This window comes from Macaca fascicularis, chromosome 3 (genome assembly GCF_037993035.2).
Source record: "Macaca fascicularis isolate 582-1 chromosome 3, T2T-MFA8v1.1".
In the NCBI taxonomy this organism is placed as follows: Eukaryota; Metazoa; Chordata; class Mammalia; order Primates; family Cercopithecidae; genus Macaca; species Macaca fascicularis.
Window position 1 is genome coordinate 52640257 of NC_088377.1, and position 17512 is coordinate 52657768.

Sequence of the window (17512 nt, forward strand, 5' to 3'; positions counted from 1 at the left end):
TCGAGTGCAGTGGCGTGATCGTGTCTCTCTGCGGCCTCAACTTCTCTAGGCTGAGGTGATCTTCTGATGTCAGCCTCCAGAGTAGCTGGAACTGTAGGCGTACGCCACCACGCTCGGCTGTTTTTTTTTTTTTTTTTTTTTTTTGAGATGGAGTCTCACTCTATCGCCCAAGCTGGAGTGCAGTGGTGTGATCTCAGCTCAATACAACCTCCGCATCCCGGGTGCCAGCGATTCTCCTGCCTCAGCCTCCCGATTAGTTGGGATTACAGGGGCCTGCCACCACGCCCAGCTAATTTTTGTATGCTTTGTAGAGATGGGGTTTCGCCACGTTGCCTAGGCTGTGTTTGTGTTTTTAGAGACAGCCTGTCAGTCAGGCTGGAGTGCAGTGGTGAAATCGTAGCTTGCTGCAGCCTTGAACTCCTTGGCTCAAGTGATTCTCCTATCTCAGCCTCCCGAGTAACTGGGACCACAGGCATGCACCACCATGCCTGGCTAACTTTTAAATTTTTTGTAGAGACAAGGTCCTAGCTATATTATCCAGGCTGGTCTCAATCTCCTGGCCTCAAATGATCCTCCCACCTTGGCCTCCCAAGGAGTTGGGATTACAGACATAAGCCTTCAGGCCCAGTATCCAAAACATTTGAGATACAATAATTTAGGGAGGAAAAAAAAAGGTCCAGCTGGGCGCGGTGGCTCACACCTGTAATCCCAGCACTTTGGGAGACTGAGGCAGGCGGATCACCTGAGGTCGGGAGTTCGAGACCAGCCTGACCAACATGGAGAAACCTTATCTCTACTAAAAATACAAAATTAGCCGGGCGTGGTGGCATACGCCTGTAATTCCATCTACTTGGGAGGCTGAGGCAGGAGAATTGCTTGAACCTGGGAGGCGGAGGTTGCGGTGAGCCGAGATTATGCCATTGCGCTCCAGCCTGGGCTCCATCTCAAAAAAAAAAAAAAAGAAAAAAGAAAAAAAAAGACCAGGCGCAGTGGCTCACACCTGTACTGTAATCCCAGCACTTTAGGAGGCCGAGGCAGGTGGATCACCTGAGATCAGGAGTTTGATGCCAGTCTGGCCAATGTGGTGAAACCCCGTTTCTACCACAAATACAAAAAATGAGCCAGGTGTGGTGGCATGCGCCTATAATCCCAGCTTCTTGGGAGGCTGAGGCAGGAGAATTGCTTGAACCCAGAAGGTGGAGGTTGCAGTGAGCCGAGATCATGCCACTGCACTCCAGCGTGGGTGACAGAGTGAGACTCTGTCTAAAAAAAAAAAAAAAAAAAAATTCAAGTCTCCCCAGTGCCCAAATACATGTACAACCTTTGTTTCCCTTCAAGTTGCTGGTTTGACCTACAAGTCCCTTTCTTTTTTTTTTTTTTTTTTTTTTTTTTGAGACAGAGTTTTGCTCTGCTGCCCAGGCTGGAGTGCAGTGGTGAGCTCTCAGCTCACTGCAACTGGTTCATCATGTTGAACAGCCTGGTTTTGAACTCCTGACATCTGGTGATCCTCCTGCCTCGGCCTCCCAAAGTGTGGGGATTACAAGCATGAACCACTGCCCCCGGCCACAATTCCCCCCTCCTTTTTTTTTTTTTTTTTTCTTGAGAGGGAGTCTCGCTTTATCGCCAGCCTGGAGTGCAGTGACACAATCTTGGCTCACTGCAACCTCCACCTCCTGGGTTCAAGTGATTCTCCTGCCTCAGCCTCCTGAGTAGCTGTGACTACAGGCGTCCACCACCATACCCGGCTAATTTTTGTGTATTTTTAGTAAAGATGGGGTTTCACCATGTTGGCCAGGTTGGTCTCGATCTCGACCTTGTGATCCACCCGCCTCGGCCTCCCAAGTGATGGGAGTACAGGCATGAGCCATTGTGCCCGGCTTTTTTTCTTTTTTTTTTTTTAGACAGAGTCTCTCTCTGTTTCCCAGGTTAGAGTGCAGTGGTGCGATCTCAGCTCACTGCAACCTCTTCCTCCTGGGTTCAAGTGAACTCAGCCTCCCAAGTAGCTGGGATTACAGGGATGTGCCACTACATCTGGCTAATTTTTAATCTTTTTGGTAGAGACAGCGTTTCACCACGTTGGCCAGGCTGGTCTCGAACTCCTGACCTCAAGTGAGCCTCCCAAAGTGCTGGGACTACAGTGCCCACCACCATGCCTGGTTAATTTTTGTATTTTTAGTAGAGCTGGGGTTTCACTATGTTGGCCAGGCTTGTCTTAAACTCCTGGGCTCAAGCTATCCCCGACCGTGGCCATGCCTCGGCCTCCCAAAGTGCTGGGGTTACAAGCGTGAGCCACTGCTCCCCGCCACAATTCCTTTTCTATGCAAATCTCTTGCACACATTGTCTACAGCTCCCCGTTTCAACTCTCGCCTCCCACTCCCTTTTCCATCTAGTGTTTCCGTTTCCATGCCTCTCGCTAAGGCCACCAATGACCACCTGGCTACTGTGAATTCCGCGGCTATTCCTCAGGTCTCATCTTGCCTGACCACTCCTGCAGCCTCAGACACTGTTGCCCACGCCCACCTCCTTGAAACTCTTTTTGTTCTGTGAGTTTCTAGACTGACTTCTTCCCCTACCCTGGTTTCGGTTGCCATCCCTATGCTAACGACTTCCAGGTTTACGAGATTTCTAGACGTCATCCTACTTCCTGGACGTCTCTGCCAGGACATTCTCCAGGCTTGCCAAGCTCTACATTTATTTTATTTTTATTTATTTATTTATTTTTTGAGACAAGATCTCACTCTGTCGCCCAGGCTGGATTGCAGTGGTGCAGTCTCGACTTGCTGCAGCCTGAATCTCCTGGGCTCAAGTAGCTAGGATTACAGGTATGCACCACTACACCTAGCTAATTTTTAAATTTTTTGTAGAAATGGGGTCTCACTATGCTACCCAGGCTGGTCTCAGACTCCTAGGCTCAAGTTACCCTCCAGCCTTGGCCTCCCAAAGTGCTGGGATTACAGGCGTGAGCCACCACGTCCCGGCCTCACCAAACTCTATACACTCAAAATGGAACCCATCATCTTCCCTGAGAAACTTGGTCTCCTATTTTGGTAAATGTACCACTATCCAATCAGTGACCTCAACCTCCCATGTAGCTAGGATTACAGGTATGCACCACTACACCTAGCTAATTTTTAAATTTTTTGTAGAAATGGGGTCTCACTATGCTACCCAGGCTGGTCTCAGACTCCTAGGCTCAAGTTACCCTCCAGCCTTGGCCTCCCAAAGTGCTGGGATTACAGGCGTGAGCCACCACGTCCCGGCCTCACCAAACTCTATACACTCAAAATGGAACCCATCATCTTCCCTGAGAAACTTGGTCTCCTATTTTGGTAAATGTACCACTATCCAATCAGTGACCTAAGGTAGAAACTCCCAGATTCCAGTCTTTGCTAGATTCTCGCCTCTCTCACCCTGCACAACCAAATGGCTCCCGAGTCCCGCCCACTTTAACAACCCCCTTCAGGTTCTGTCCCCACTCCCTGCCCCTGCCTAATTTCTGACCACCATCATTTCACTCCAAGATGGCGGCATATCCTGTTAGGTGGTTCCCCTCCTTTATCTTTCTCATTGAGTCGCAGTTCCGCAGGGGCTGCTAGAGACGTTAAAAGTATCTGACCAGGTACTTCCCCTTTCATGACTCCTTACACCCAGAGTAAGTTTCAAAGTTCGTAATCCCACATACGGGACTCTCCACGACTTGGCCTCTGCTGGACTCCTGGGCTTCATTGACACTTCCTGTCTCCGGTGGTGTTCCATCCAGTCATTTGAATCTCGCCCCCACCAAGTCGCCCTGGCTGGGCTCAGGCCCCTTTTCCCGCCTGAATCTCCTGTGTTTTCTCCAAGGCACCAGTGCCTCTCCACACTGTTTACCTCAACCACTCCTCTGGGGGGGGTGTGTGTGTGTGTGTTGTCATTGTGTTTTTGAGACAGGGTCTCACTCTGCTGGTTCCAGCTGGAGTGCAGTGGCACAATCATAGCTCAGGTAGCCTCGACCTCCTGGGCTCAAGCCATCCTCCTGCTTCAGCCTCCTGAATAGCTGGGACCACAGGTGTATGCCATCATACGCAGCCATATATATATATATATATTTTGGTAGAGATGGGGTCTTGCTATGTAGCCCAGGTTGGTCTCGAACTCCTGGGATCAAGCGAGCCTCCCACCTCGTCCTCTGGGAGTGAGCCAGCGAGCACCGGCCTCAAGCCCCTCTGAGATGCGCCTTCTAAGTCCTCTCTCTTTCCCTCCCTTGAGGTTCCCAGGAAGGAGATAGGGCCCCTTTCTCATCTCTCCCCCAGGTGAGAAGATTTGGCCCGGTTTTACTTTTGGTAGCGTGTTTTATCCAAACAGTAGGTCTTTTTGTTTTCTTTTTTCCAGTAGGAAATGGCAGTATGGAATGCGCTCTTTCACAAGGCGCACGGGAGATTCCCAGTGTATGGGGTATTGTCGGCTCCCAGCACAGACCCAGGGGCACATCTCTGCCACCTTCCCCCTCCCATCCCGAGCCACGAATAAGTGGGGTATTGTCGGCTCCCAGCACAGACCCAGGGGCTGGAAGTGCGCATGCCTGCTTCCTAGATTGGACCTTGGCTTTGGCCGCACAGGCTGTCTTCCGAATCCCCAGGGAGTGGGCGAGTGACCACTCCGTGATCACCGAGCTCAGCTTACAACCCCACCTTCCCTCTAAGCTCCATCTGGGAGAGCGAGATCCAGCCAAGGCCGCCCCGAGGGGGCGCTCTGCAGGGAGGTGGAGGCGCTCGGAACAAGGAGGCTCCAGCGAGTGCAAAACGAAAGGCTTTTATTGAAAAATATCAAGTGCCCCCTTTCATGGCTGCCGGTCCCTGCCCAGCGCGAGCATGGGGGCAGCGGCCCGATGGGGCTCGACGGGGCAGTCAAGTATTGGCGGGCACCCAGGCCCCGTGCTCCAGAATGGTGAGGTTTCACAGTCCATGCAGGTTGGTCCCTGGGCCCGGAAGTCGACTCCCTGGCCCGAAAATTGGTGGCTGCTGGGGAGGAGTCCTCGAGCCGCCCCCTCCCAGTCCTGCGCGGGAGCTTCCTGGCATCTGGGAGTGGGCTGGCCTCCGAGGCAAGGCTGCATGCTGGATGGCCTGGTGCGCGCTCCAGTTCGCGGTGGTGAAGGTGGGCGTCTCCCTGCGTCTGTCCCTTAGACATAGTCCTTGCGGTCGTAGGCTGTGCCCATGCTGGCTCCCGGGCCGGTGGAGCGCGGCGCGGAGTAGACGACCTTGGTGGGCATGTACTTCTTCTCGCGTGGGGGGCACGAGCAACAGAGCAGCGCGCCCCCCAGCAGCTGCAGCGCCGCGGCCGCCCAGCCCACGTACAGGCTTGTGCCCATCTCGCGCTTCTGCGCCTCAGGCACCACGGGGTTGTAGAATTCCCGGATAATGGTGTTGGCGGACCAGGACACCGGCACGAGGGTGAGCAGGGCGGCCAGAAGGAACAGCACGCCCGCCACGATAGTGATCTTGGCCTTGGCCGTGTCGTCCTGCACGCAGTTGGTGCACTGGGCGCCCACCAGCGCCACTAGCAGCCCGAAGGCGGCCAGCAGGATGGCCACCACGATGAGGGCGCGGGCCGCCTGCAGGTCCTGCGGCAGCGCCAGCAGCGAGTCGTACACCTTGCACTGCATCTGGCCGGTGCTCTGCACCACGCAGTTCATCCACAGGCCCTCCCAGATGGTCTGCGACGTGATGATGTTGCTGCCGATGAAGGCCGTCACGCGCCACATGGGCAGCGCGCAGCACACGATGGTGCCCAGCCAGCCCAGCACGGCCAGCGCGGTGCCCGTGATCTCCAGGCCCATGGACATGGCTGCCGCGGCAAAGCCCACTCCACCGGGTGGCTCCGGGTGCGGGGAGACGAGGGGCCGGGGCCGCTGGGCCTGGTGGGAGCTGCGGCGCCCCGACGGACAGACGGACGGACGGACGGACGGACGGACTCACCGACGGCTCGCGCTAACGGCTCGGCTCCACACACTCGCGCCGCGGCTGCGCCTGCACCTGCCTGTGGCTTTGCGGGCGGGCGGCGGCGACTGGGCTGGCCCTGGGCTGGGGCCGGTGCGTCTTAGCTAAGTGCCCAGCGCTCCGTTGGGGGCGGGAGGGGCGGAGCAGCGCTCTCCAGGGCCTGGGGACAGTGACGTGGCCCCTGCCTCCCACCTTCACTGAGCGTTCTGGGAGGAAGGACTTGGCCCCGCGCAGGCCGCAACGCCGAGGTAGGGGAGTCGCCAAGGAAGGGCGGGACCTGCCCCAGCCCCCGCCCCTCGGTCCTTGTCCCTCTCTGCTCGGGAATGAATTCTCCAGGGTAAAAACGAGGATGAGGTGCGTCAGGGGCTTGGGGTGCAAATCCCAAAGAATTTGACAGGGCTTCTCCCTTCTCACCACTTTGGGCGCTTTTGGCACTGGCCGCGTGGGGATGGGGGCGCTGCCAATTACCCCGGAACAGCGGGGCGGGGAGGGCCACGGTGGGCGTGGCCGCGGCTGTTTGCAGGAGCCGCGCACCTGCTGCTCGGCCCCTCGGGCACACACGTCGCACAGGCTCGGCCTGAGTCCGGGCGGTGGGGTTGTCCAGCCCAGGAGGTGCTGGGCCCAGAAGCCAGTGACTGCCTGCAAAGGTACCCAAAAGGTGCCTTTAAGCCTAACTAAGCTCAAATTCCTCTGCAGCTCTCCCTCCAGTTCCCATCGCTGGCCGTGAGCCTGCATGCCTTTAGCTAAGCTGCTCTCCCCTCCCAGGAGTCCCCCCTCCTCCCATTGAGGCCTCTTCCCTTTCCGAGCCCTGTCCTCCCTCCCTTTGAGCCCTAGTCAGGGCTGAGGTACACCTTAATGAAATGGTGGTGAAAGGTTCGATCTCGGCAAAAGTGGGAAGTCAGACCGGACAGAGTACGGTGGTGGCTCACTCCGTCTCTACAAAAAATTTAAAAACTAGCCAGGTGTGGTGACGTGTGCCTGTAGTCCCAGCTACTACTCCGGAGGCTCAGGCAGGAGGATTACTTGCGCCCAGGAGTTCGAGGCTGCAGTGAGCTATGATCGCACCACTGCACTCCAGCCTGGGCATCAGAGCAGACCCTGTCTTTAAAAAAAAAAAAAAAGTTAGGAAGTCAGAAACACTACCCTCAAAGCCCTGGCTCACACACCTGGACAGTAGTTCCCCCTTCTTCAGCAAGCTCAGAGCCGTTCAGACTTGGCCTTGGAGATTCAGCCTGGGCTGTTCCTAACCCCATCCCCTCTCTTCCCCTCAGGGCAGCCCTTGCATACCACATGCCCCTGCCTCAGGGTTCCTGCACTTGCTGCCCGCTGTACATGGAACATGCCTGCAGACATCCACATGGCTTACTCCTAACTGCCTTCAGGTTTTGCTCTCAGTGAGTCTTTCCCTGACCACCCTATTTAAAATTGGGGCGTGGTGGCTCAAGCCTGTAATCCCAGCACTTTGGGAGGCTGAGACGGGTGGATCACTTGAGGTCAGGAGTTCGAGGCCAGCCTGGCCAACATGGCGAAACCCTGTCTCTACTAAAAATACAAAAATTAGCCAAGTGTGGTGGTATATGCCTTTAATCCCAGCTACTCGGGAGGCTGAGGCAAGAGAATCACTTGAACTCAGAAGGTGGAGGTTGCAGTGAGCTGAGATCACACCCCTGCACTCCAGCCTGAGTGACAAAGCCAGACTCTGTCTTGAAATAAAATAAAATAAAATAAAATAAAATTGCAGTTTCTTACCCCACAATGGCCTGTCCCCCTTTAATACTTTATATTCTGCTTAGCATTTAACACCATCGGACAATATTCTATATTTTTCTTATTTATGTTTCATTGTACTTAAAAAAATTTTAAATTGGCAATGATTGTACATACATGTGGCGCACATAGTGATGTTTTAATACATAGAATGTATAGTAATCAGATCAGGGTAATTGGCATATTCATCATCTCAAACTTTTATTTTTTTGTGTTGGGAACGTTCAATGACTTATTCATATATTTCTTTTTAGAGACAGCGTCTTGCTCTGTCACCCAGGCTGGGGTGCAGTGGTTCTATCATAGCTCACTGCAGTCTTGAATTCTTGGGCTTAAGCAATCTTCCAGCTTTAGCCTCCCAAGTAGCTGGGACTACAGGCACACACCACCAAACCCACCTAATTGTTTCATTTTTTTGTAGAGATGGGGTCTCACTGTGTTGCCCAGGCGGGTCTTGAACTCCTGGTCTCAAGCGATCCCCCCACCTTGGCATCCCGAAGTGCTAGGATTACAGGTGTGAGCCACCACACGCAGCCTTTTTTTTTTTTTTTTAGACGGAATCTCGCTCTGTCAACCAGGCTGGAGTGCAGGCTGGAGTGCAATCTCAGTTCACTGCAACCTCCACCTCCTGGGTTCAAGCAATTCTTCTGCCTCAGCCTCCTGAGTAGCTGAGACTATGGGCGTGTGCCACCACGCCCAGCTAATTTTTGTATTTTTAGTAGAGACGAGGTTTCACCATATTGGCCAGGTGGTCTCGAAAACCTGACCTCATGATCTGCCTGCCTCGGCCTCCCAAAGTGCTGGGATTACAGGTGTGAGCCACCGCGCCCAGCCTATTTTTAAATTGTTTCTTTCTTTCTGTTCCAGTATGTCAACTCCATTGGGACATCTGTAGTGTCCCAGAAAAGGCAAGAATTTTGCCGGTTTTATTCACTGCTGCATTCCCATTGCCTAGAATGGTGTTGGGTACTCAAGAGAGAGTCGATTTAGTGACTTGAATGAAGGGAAGACTTTCTCATGTTCCTACAACCTTACCTACCCAGGCTTTCCTACTGGCATAAATGACTGATAAAGGGGTGCTACTGTGCTGAGTCAAGGGGGCTTGGTCATCTTGTAGGAGTCAAGGGCTCTTCCAGAGAGAAGAGAGACCCATTGAGCTGGGCCTTGGGGTTTTTCGGGGTTGCCTCCATATCTCAAATCACAGGCGTGCAGGCAGCCTGTACCCTCTTCTGTAAACGCCCAAGCCTTGGAGTGATAGAAGAGCAAGAAACATGGCTGGGTGTGGTGGCTCACGTCTGTAATCCCAGCACTTTGGGAGGCCGAGGTGGGTGGATCACCTGAGGTCAGGAGTTCAAGACCAGCCTGGCCAACATGGTGAAACCCCATCACTACTAAAAATACAAAAAAAATTAGCCGGATATGGTGGCGGGCGCCTGTATTCCCAGCTACTCGGGAGGCTGAGGCAGGAGAATGGCGTGAACCCAGGAGGCGGAGCTTGCAGTAAGCCGAGATCTCGCCACTGCACTCCAGCCTGCATGCCAGAGTGAGACTCCGTCTCAAAAAAAAAAAAAAAAAAAAAACCAAAAAAACCCAGAAATTAGTCGGGCGTGATGGTACATGCCTGTAGTACCAGCTACTCTGGAGGCTGAGGCAGGAGAATCGCTTGAACTTGGGAGGTGGTGGTTGCAGGGAGCTGAGATTGCACCACTGCACTCCAGCTTGGGTGACAGGGCAAGGCTCCATCTCAAAAAAATAAAAAGAAGAAGAAGAGTAAGAAACAGTATCAGGGGCTCATGGAAACCAGGGTCCTGCTTCTTTCAGGAGCAAAGGTCTTGGGCTGGGCCTGTTGGGCAGGGCCTGGGCAGATCTGGGAGTGCCAGTCCAGAGGGCCCAGCTGGTGCTGGGTGGAGCTGTTCTAGAGGAAGTTCATATAGCCCAGGTCTTCCAGTGGACTACTGGCTGCTACGGTTTCCTGGTGAGTGGGGGTGGCTCTGGGCCAGAAGAAAAGTGGACCCTCCAGGTGATGCGACTGGGCTTAGACCTGGGGCTGAGGCCCAGAGTGGTCCCCACTGCACTGCCAGTTGTGCCTGGATTGGGTACCATGACCCCTACTCCTGCTGGCCTTGAGGCTGGTGAACGTCATGTCGCCTCGCTTAGCCTCAGTTTCCTCCTCTATAAAATGAGGGAAATGGTGTCTGCATGACTCACTTCCAGGGTTATGGTGAGAATAGAGGCGATGTTAAGTGCGCTATAAAAGCAGAAAACAGCCAGGCAGTGCATGTACACGTGCAGAGAAATTGTGCAGAGAAAGGATAGATCTGAACTTGAGCCTGGCTTTGCTCTCTTGGGTCACCAGAGCTTAAGCCAGTCCTTTTACCACCTTAAGCCTCAGTTTCCCCATCTGTGACAGGAGAGTTGTCCTGAGTTGCTTGGGTTTGGGGCTTGTCCCTGAGCCTGGAGGAGGTGGACCTGCTGGGCAGGGCTGCACTGAGATGAGGCCAGCAGGACAGAGCTTTGTGCCCGGGGCCAAACTTCAGGGACTTTGCAAATAAGACTTTGCCTCTGGGCAAACACAGCTCCAATCAGCTTTTTGCTCAATATCTACCATGATTCCTACAACTCAATAATAAAAAGACAAATAAACCAATTAAAAAATGGCCAAAGAAACTGAGCGGACATTTAGAATAGAGACAGAAGATATAAAAATGGCCAATAAGTGTGACTGGGGGCGGTATCTCACGGCTGTGATCTCGGCACTTGGTGAGGCCGAGGCAGGAGGATCGCTTGAGGCCAGGAGTTTAAGACCAGTCTGGGCAACATAGCGAGACCTTGTCTCTACTTAAAAAAAAAAAAAAAAAAAAATCAGCCAGGGATGGTGGTGCACACCTGTAGTCCCAGCTGCTTGGGAGGCAGGCTGAGGTGGGAGAATTGCTTGAGCCCAGGAGTTTTGAGGCTGCAGTGAGCTATCATTGTGTTACCGCACTCCAATCTGGGCAAGACAGTGACACTGTGTCAAAAAAAAAAAAAAAAAAAAAAGTCCAGTAAATACATGAAAAGATGCTCAACATCATTAGTCATTAGGGAAATGCAAATCAAAGCCACAAAGAGATACCACTTTGCACCCACTAGGGAGGCAGTAATCAATAACAAATGTTGGTGAGGATGTGGAGAAATTGACACCCTGATATATTGCTGGTGGCAATGTAAGTGGGGCAACTGCTGTAAAAAACAATCTGGTGATCCCTTGAAAGATTACATTGCTGACTCGTGTTACCATAAGACTCAGCAATTTCCCTCTAGGAATACCCAAGTACCCAAGAGACACAAAAGCATATGAGCAGGTCAGACAAAAAAAACTTGTACCTGAATATTTGTAGCAACATTATGCATAATAGCCAAAAATTGGAAACATCCGAAATGTTCATCAGCTGATGAATGGGTAAATAACATGTGGTCTATCCACACAACTGAATATTATGCAGTCATTAAAAAGGAATAAAGTACGGATACATGTTGCAACATGAATGAACCTTGAAAACATTACAGTAAGTGAAAGAGGCAGGACCATCTATTGTATGATTGCGTTTATTTATTTATTTATTTATTTATTTATTTATTTTAATTTTTTGAGACAGAGTCTTGCTTTGTCGGCCAGGCTAGAGTGCAGTGGCATGATCTCGGCTCACTGCAACCTCCTCCTCCTGGACTCAAACAGTTATCCTGCCTCAGCCTCCTGAGTAGCTGGGATTACAGGCATGTGCCACCACGCCTGGCTAATTTCTGTATTTTTAGTAGAGATGGGGTTTCACCACATTGGCCAGGCTGGTCTCGAACTCCTGACCTCAGGTAATCCACTCACCTCAGTCTCTGAAACTGCTGGGATTACATGCGTGAGCCACGGCGCCTGGCCCTGATTCCATTTATTAAAAAATATTCCGCCAGGCGCGGTGGCTCATGCCTGTAATCCCAGCACTTTGGGAGGCCGAGGCGGGCAGATCACGAGGTCAAGAGATTGAAAGCATCCTGGCCAACGTGGCGAAACCCTGTCTCTACTAAAAATACAAAAATTAGCTGGGCGTGGTGGCATTTGCCTGTAGTCCCAGCTACTCGGGAGGCTGAGGCAGGAGAATCACTTGAACCCAGGAGGTGGAAGTTGCAGTCAGCTGAGATCGCACCACTGCACTCCAGCCTGGCAATGAAGACGGACTCTGTCAAAAAAAAAAAAAAAAAAAAAAAAAAAAAAAAAAAAAAAATCCGAATAGGGAAATCTACCGAGACAAAGAGTATAGCAGTGGTTGTCAGGGGCTGGGGTGAGGATGTTGGGAGAAAATAGGGACAGAGTTTCTCTTTGGGGAAACAAACGTTTTACAATTGATTGTGGTAATGATGGTTGTATAACTCTGTGAATACACTAAAAATCATTGACTTGTACATTTTTTTTTTCTTTTTTTTTGAGATGGAGTCTCGCTCTGTCCCCCAGGCTGGAATGCAGTGGCATGATCTCTGCTCACTGCAACTTCTGCTTCCTGGGTTCAAACAATTCTCCTGTCTCAGACTCCCAAGTAGCTGGGACTACAGGAGCACGCCACCACGCCGAGCTAAATTTTTGTATTTTTAGTAGAGATGGGGTTTCACCATATTGGTCAGGCTCATCTCGAACTCCTGACCTCAAGTGATCCACCCGCCTGGGCCTCCCAAAGTGCTGGAATTACAGGCGCGAGCCACTGCGCACACCCGGCCAACTTGTTTTCTGCTTTAGGGCACACTTAACCATCTCTATTCTCACCATAACCCTGGAAGTGAGTCGTGCAGACACCATTTCCCTCATTTGATAAAGGAGGAAACTGAGGCTAACAGAGGCGATGTGACTTTCACCAGCCTCAAAGCCAGCAGGAGTAGAGCTTGCAGTACCCAATCCAGGCACAACTGGCAGTGCAGTGGGGGTCACTCTGTGCCTCAGCCCCCAGTCTAAGCCCAGCCACACCACCTGATGGGCCCACTTTTCAAACGGATTACCATTTGAATTGGTGAGTTGTATGGTATGGAAATGGTATTTCAATAAATCTGTTAAAATAAAAACCAGTGTGGTGTTCAGGCCTGCAGTGTGTGTCTGAGTGTGTCACCTGAGTGTCTGGGTGCCCAGAGAGTACAATGCAGGTGTCTCTCCTCCTCCTCCTCCTCCTCCTCATTTCTTCTTCCTCTTCCTCTTCCTCTTAGTCATCTTCTTCTTTTTATTTTTTCCCCCTGAGACATGGTCTTGCTCTATTGCCCAGGCTGGAATACAGTGGCATGATCATAGCTCATCACTGCAGGTTCAACCTGGGCTCAGGCAATCCTCTCACCTCAGCCTCTCGAATAGCTAGGAATCCAGGTGAGTGCCACCATGCCCAGCTAATTATTTTTATGTTTTGTGGATATGGAGAGCTTGCTATGTTGCCCAGGCTGGTCTTGAACTCCTGGACTCAAGAGATCCTCCAGGGTTGGCCTCCCAAAGCACTGGGATTATAGGTGTGAGCCACCATGCCCAGCCTGCAGGTGCTTTTTTTTTTTTGAGACGGAGTTTGGCTCTTGTTGCCCAGGCTGGAGTGCAATGGTGCCATGTCAGTTCACTGCAACCTTCGCCTCCCGGGTTCAAGCGATTCTCCTGCCTCAGCCTCCCACGTAGCAGGGATTACAGGTGGCCGCCACCATGCCCAGCTAATTTTTTGTATTTTTAGCAGAGACGGGGTTTCACCATGTTGGCCAGGCTGGTCTTGAACTCTTGACCTCAGATGATCCGCCCGCCTTGGCCTCCCAAAGTACTGGGATTACAGGCATGGGCCACAGTTCACGGCCGCTTTTTAATGGGAAGTGGTATGAAGGGGTGGTGCGGGAGTGAGGCCTGGAGTCTCCAGGCATAATGGACGCCCCTCCTCCACTCCCGAACCTCCTGTCCAGAAGCAACAGCGTGACCCGGCAGTGGGATAGCCGCTCCAGGAGTGGAGCCCTGCAGTAAGTGCTGAGTGTCCACAGGGAAGGGGAGCTCTGCAGCTGCTTTGGTCCAGGAGGGCTTCCTGTAGGAGGCTGATCAGGAGCTGGTGGAGGTGACGAGGTATGTTTACACAGAAAGGTGTGTGTGTGGAAGAGAGATTTCGAGGAGCAAAGGGCTAGAAAAAGAGGAATTGAGAGAACAGCACCCACAGCTGGGAGATTAGCCTGTTCTCTATCTCCCACCTGGTGTCCATCCCCCAAGAAAGTCCCCAGTGCACCATGCCTCTCCCCTACTGCAACTACCGCATTCTCTTCCTCCTGTACCAACCTGTCCCTCTCCTTTCCCCAGTCGGCAATATCTACGAGGGTCAGGATCCTGCAATCTCTAGCATCAGAAGAGATGAGGATTGGCCAGGCGCGGTGGCTCACACCTGTAATCCCAGCACTTTGCGAGGCCGAGGTGGGCGGATCCCCTGAGGTCAGGAGTTTCGCCTGACCAAGATGGCGAAACCCTGACTCCACTAAAAATACAAAAACAGCTGGGTGTGGTGGCGGGCACCTGTAATCCCAGCTACTCTGGAGGCTAAGGCAGGAGAATCGCTTGAACCCAGGATGCAGAGGCTGCAGTGAGCCGAGATTGCATCACTGCACTCCAGCCTGGCAGCAAGAGAGAAATTCCGTCTAAAAAAAAAAAAGAGAGAAAAAAGAGAGATGAAATTGTGTGCAGAACCGTGGAGGAGAGGAGCCTATTGTCTGTGGGGCTTTGGGTCCTCCATTGCTTTGGCTGGGGGACTCACCGTGCAAAGCCCATGGAGAGCACGTGCACTGGAAACCGGTGCATGCATACTGTGGTCACTGAGACACTGAAGAAACATCACCCCTTATCTGGCCGCAGAGTGTGGGTGTCAGTGTGTGCGTGGGAGTGTGCATGACTGTAGATGTGTGTGTGGCATGTGACCAAATGCAGGTAACTGAGCATGACATTTGTGACTGATTGTGTGCCTATGTGTGTATCGGTGGGTGTGCAGTATTTGTGTGTGGTGTGTCTGGGTGTGTGGGGATAAGAAATGAACAGTAACGATAATGCAAGTCACCAAATATGTTTTAGGCCGGGCTCGGTGACTCACGCCTGTAATTCTAGCACTTTGGGAGGCCAAGGAGGGCAGATTACCTGAGGTCAGGAGTTTGAGCCCAGCCTGGCCAAAATGGTGAAACCCCATCTCTACTATAACTACAAAAATTAGCTAGGCGTGGTGGCTCACACCTGTAGTTCCACCTACTCGGAAGGCTAAGGCAGCAGGAGGATCACTTGAACCTGGGAGGCAGAGGTTGTAGTGAGCTGAGATCTCGCCACTGTGCTCCAGGATGGGCGACAGAGTGAGACCCCCCAAAACAAAACAAAACAAGCAAGACAAAACAAAAACAACAACTAAATATATGTTTTAAACCTTCTTGTCAGTGTCATTTGCTCTCAGCGCTGAGCTGTGTTCTCAGGTCTCGGCCAGAGGTTGCAAACTGCAGCCTAGGGGCAGAATTTTATCTGCAAATAATTTTGTTTGGCCGGTGCAAAGTTTTTCTCAAATCTGAAATAGAATGCCTCTAGGTGGGGTATGCATACTTAACTTACTACTGGCATTCCACACCTATTCTCTCTCTCTCTTTTTTTTTTCCCTTTTTTTTGTCTTCTTTCCTTCCTTCCTTCCTTCCTTCCTTCCTTCCTTCCTTCCTTCCTTCCTTCCTTCCTTCCTTCCTTCCTTCCTTCCCTCCTTCCTTCATTCCTTTCTTTCTCTCACTTTTTTTTTTTTTTTTTTTTTTAAGACGGAGTCTCTGTTGCCCAGGCTGGAGTATAGTGGCACGATCTTGGCTCACTGCAACTTCTGCCTCCCGGGTTCAAGAGATTCTCCTGCCTCAGCCTCCCGAGTAGCTGGGACTACAGGCGCGCACCACCACGCCTGCCTAATTTTTGTATTTTTAGTAGAGATGGGGTTTCATCATGTTGGCCAGGCTGGTCTTGAACTCCTGCCCACCCTGCCTCCCAAAGTGTTGGGATTATAGACATGAACCACTGCACCCGGTCTCTTTTGCTTTTTTTTTTAAAAAAAAAGGTCTGGACTGAGATAAAACACACCTATTTTCTTTTGTGTTTTCATTAAATTCTTAATTTTGAGAGATTTGTAAATTCACATGCAATTGTTAAAAAAAAAAAAAAAGAAAAAGAAAAAGAAACAGATCCTGTAAGCTTTACCTAGTTTTCCCCAATGATAACATCTTGGAAAATTATAGTACTATGTCACCAGCCAGGATATTCACAGTAGTAAGATATAGAATTTTCCTTCTCCGTAAGGATCCCTCCTGTTCCTCTTTTACAGCCATACCTACTTCCCTCCTAACTCAACCCCTCCCTGCCCCCGCAGCCACTAATCTTTTCTCCATTTCTATACTCTTGTCATTTCAGGAATCGTACAGTATCTAACTTTTTGGGTGTGGCTTTGTTCACTCAGTAGATTCTCAGGAGATTCATCCAGGTTGTTAGGGGTATCAGTAGTTCATTCCTTAGATGGGCGTGGTGGCTCATGCCTGTAATCCCAGCACTTTGGGAGGCTGAGGAGGGAGGATTGCTTGAGCCTAGGAGTTCGAGACCAACCTGGCCAACATGGTGAAACCCCGTCTCTACTAAAAATAGAAAAAATGAGCCAGCATGGTGGCTCATGCCTGTAATCCCAGCTAATTGGGAGGCTGAGGCAGGAAGATGATTTGATCTCAGGCAGTTGAGGCTGCAGTGAGCTATGATGGCACCACTGCACTAGAGTCTGGACAACAGAGCGAGACCCTGTTCCTAGAAAAAAAAAGTTCATTCCTTTTTATGGCTGAACAGTATTTCATGGTATGGATGTTTACATTTTAGTTGAAGGATATTTGGGTTGTCTCTAGTTTGGAGCAACATTCTATCAACATTCGTGTACAGATTTGTCTTTTTTGGGGGGCTGGGGTGGAAGAGACAGGGTCTCCTTCTTTTGCCCAGGCTGGAGTGCAATGGTGCAATCTTGTCTCACTGCAACCTCCGCCTTCCGGATTCAAGTGATTCTCCTGCCTCAGCCTCCCGAGTAACTGGGACTATGGGCGACTGTGACCACACTTGGATAATTTTTTGTATTTTAGTAGAGATGAGGTTTCACCATGTTGCCCAGGCTGATCTCGAACTCCTGAGCTCAGGCAATCCACCGGCCTCGGTCTCCCAAAGTACTGGGATTACAGGCGTGTGCCACCACGCTTGGCCTCATGTGCAGGTTTTTGTGTGAACGCAAGTCTTCATTTTTACGTAATTAATGTCCAGGAGTGTAATTTCTGATTTAGATGGCAGTTGCATGTTTAGCTTTTTAAGAAACTGTCAAACAGGGCTAGGTGTTGGTGAGTATGCTTTTTTTTTTTTTGAGACAGAGTCTTGCCCTTGTTTCCCAGGCTGGAGTGCAGTGGTGTGATCTTGGCTCATTGCAACATCCGCCTCCCAGGTTCAAGTGATTCTCATGCCTCAGCCTCCTGAGTAGCTGGGATTATAGGCACATGCCACCACGCCCTGCTATTTTTTTCTATTTGTAGTAGAGACAGGGTTTCACCATGTTGGCCAGGCTGGTCTTGAACTCCTGGCCTCAAGTGATCCACCCGTCTCAGCCTCCCAAAGTGCTGGGCTTATAGGCGTAAGCTACCATGCCTGGCCTTTACTCTTATTTTTTGGAGGGATTAAACAAAAAATAACGAATGGGGTTGAAATTTGTCAAATGCTTTTCTATGTCAATTGAAA

At 51.2% G+C, this 17512-nt stretch overlaps 1 protein-coding gene across 1 annotated transcript; it reads right to left on the reverse strand.

Moving 5' to 3' along the window:
* Window positions 1–4776: 4776 nt before the first annotated feature.
* CLDN3 (claudin 3) lies at window positions 4777–6051 on the reverse strand. Its single transcript, XM_005549394.4, has one exon. The coding sequence runs from the start codon at window positions 5820–5822 to the stop codon at window positions 5160–5162; it is 663 nt and encodes a 220-aa protein (XP_005549451.1). The 5' UTR covers window positions 5823–6051; the 3' UTR covers window positions 4777–5159.
* Window positions 6052–17512: the final 11461 nt, after the last annotated feature.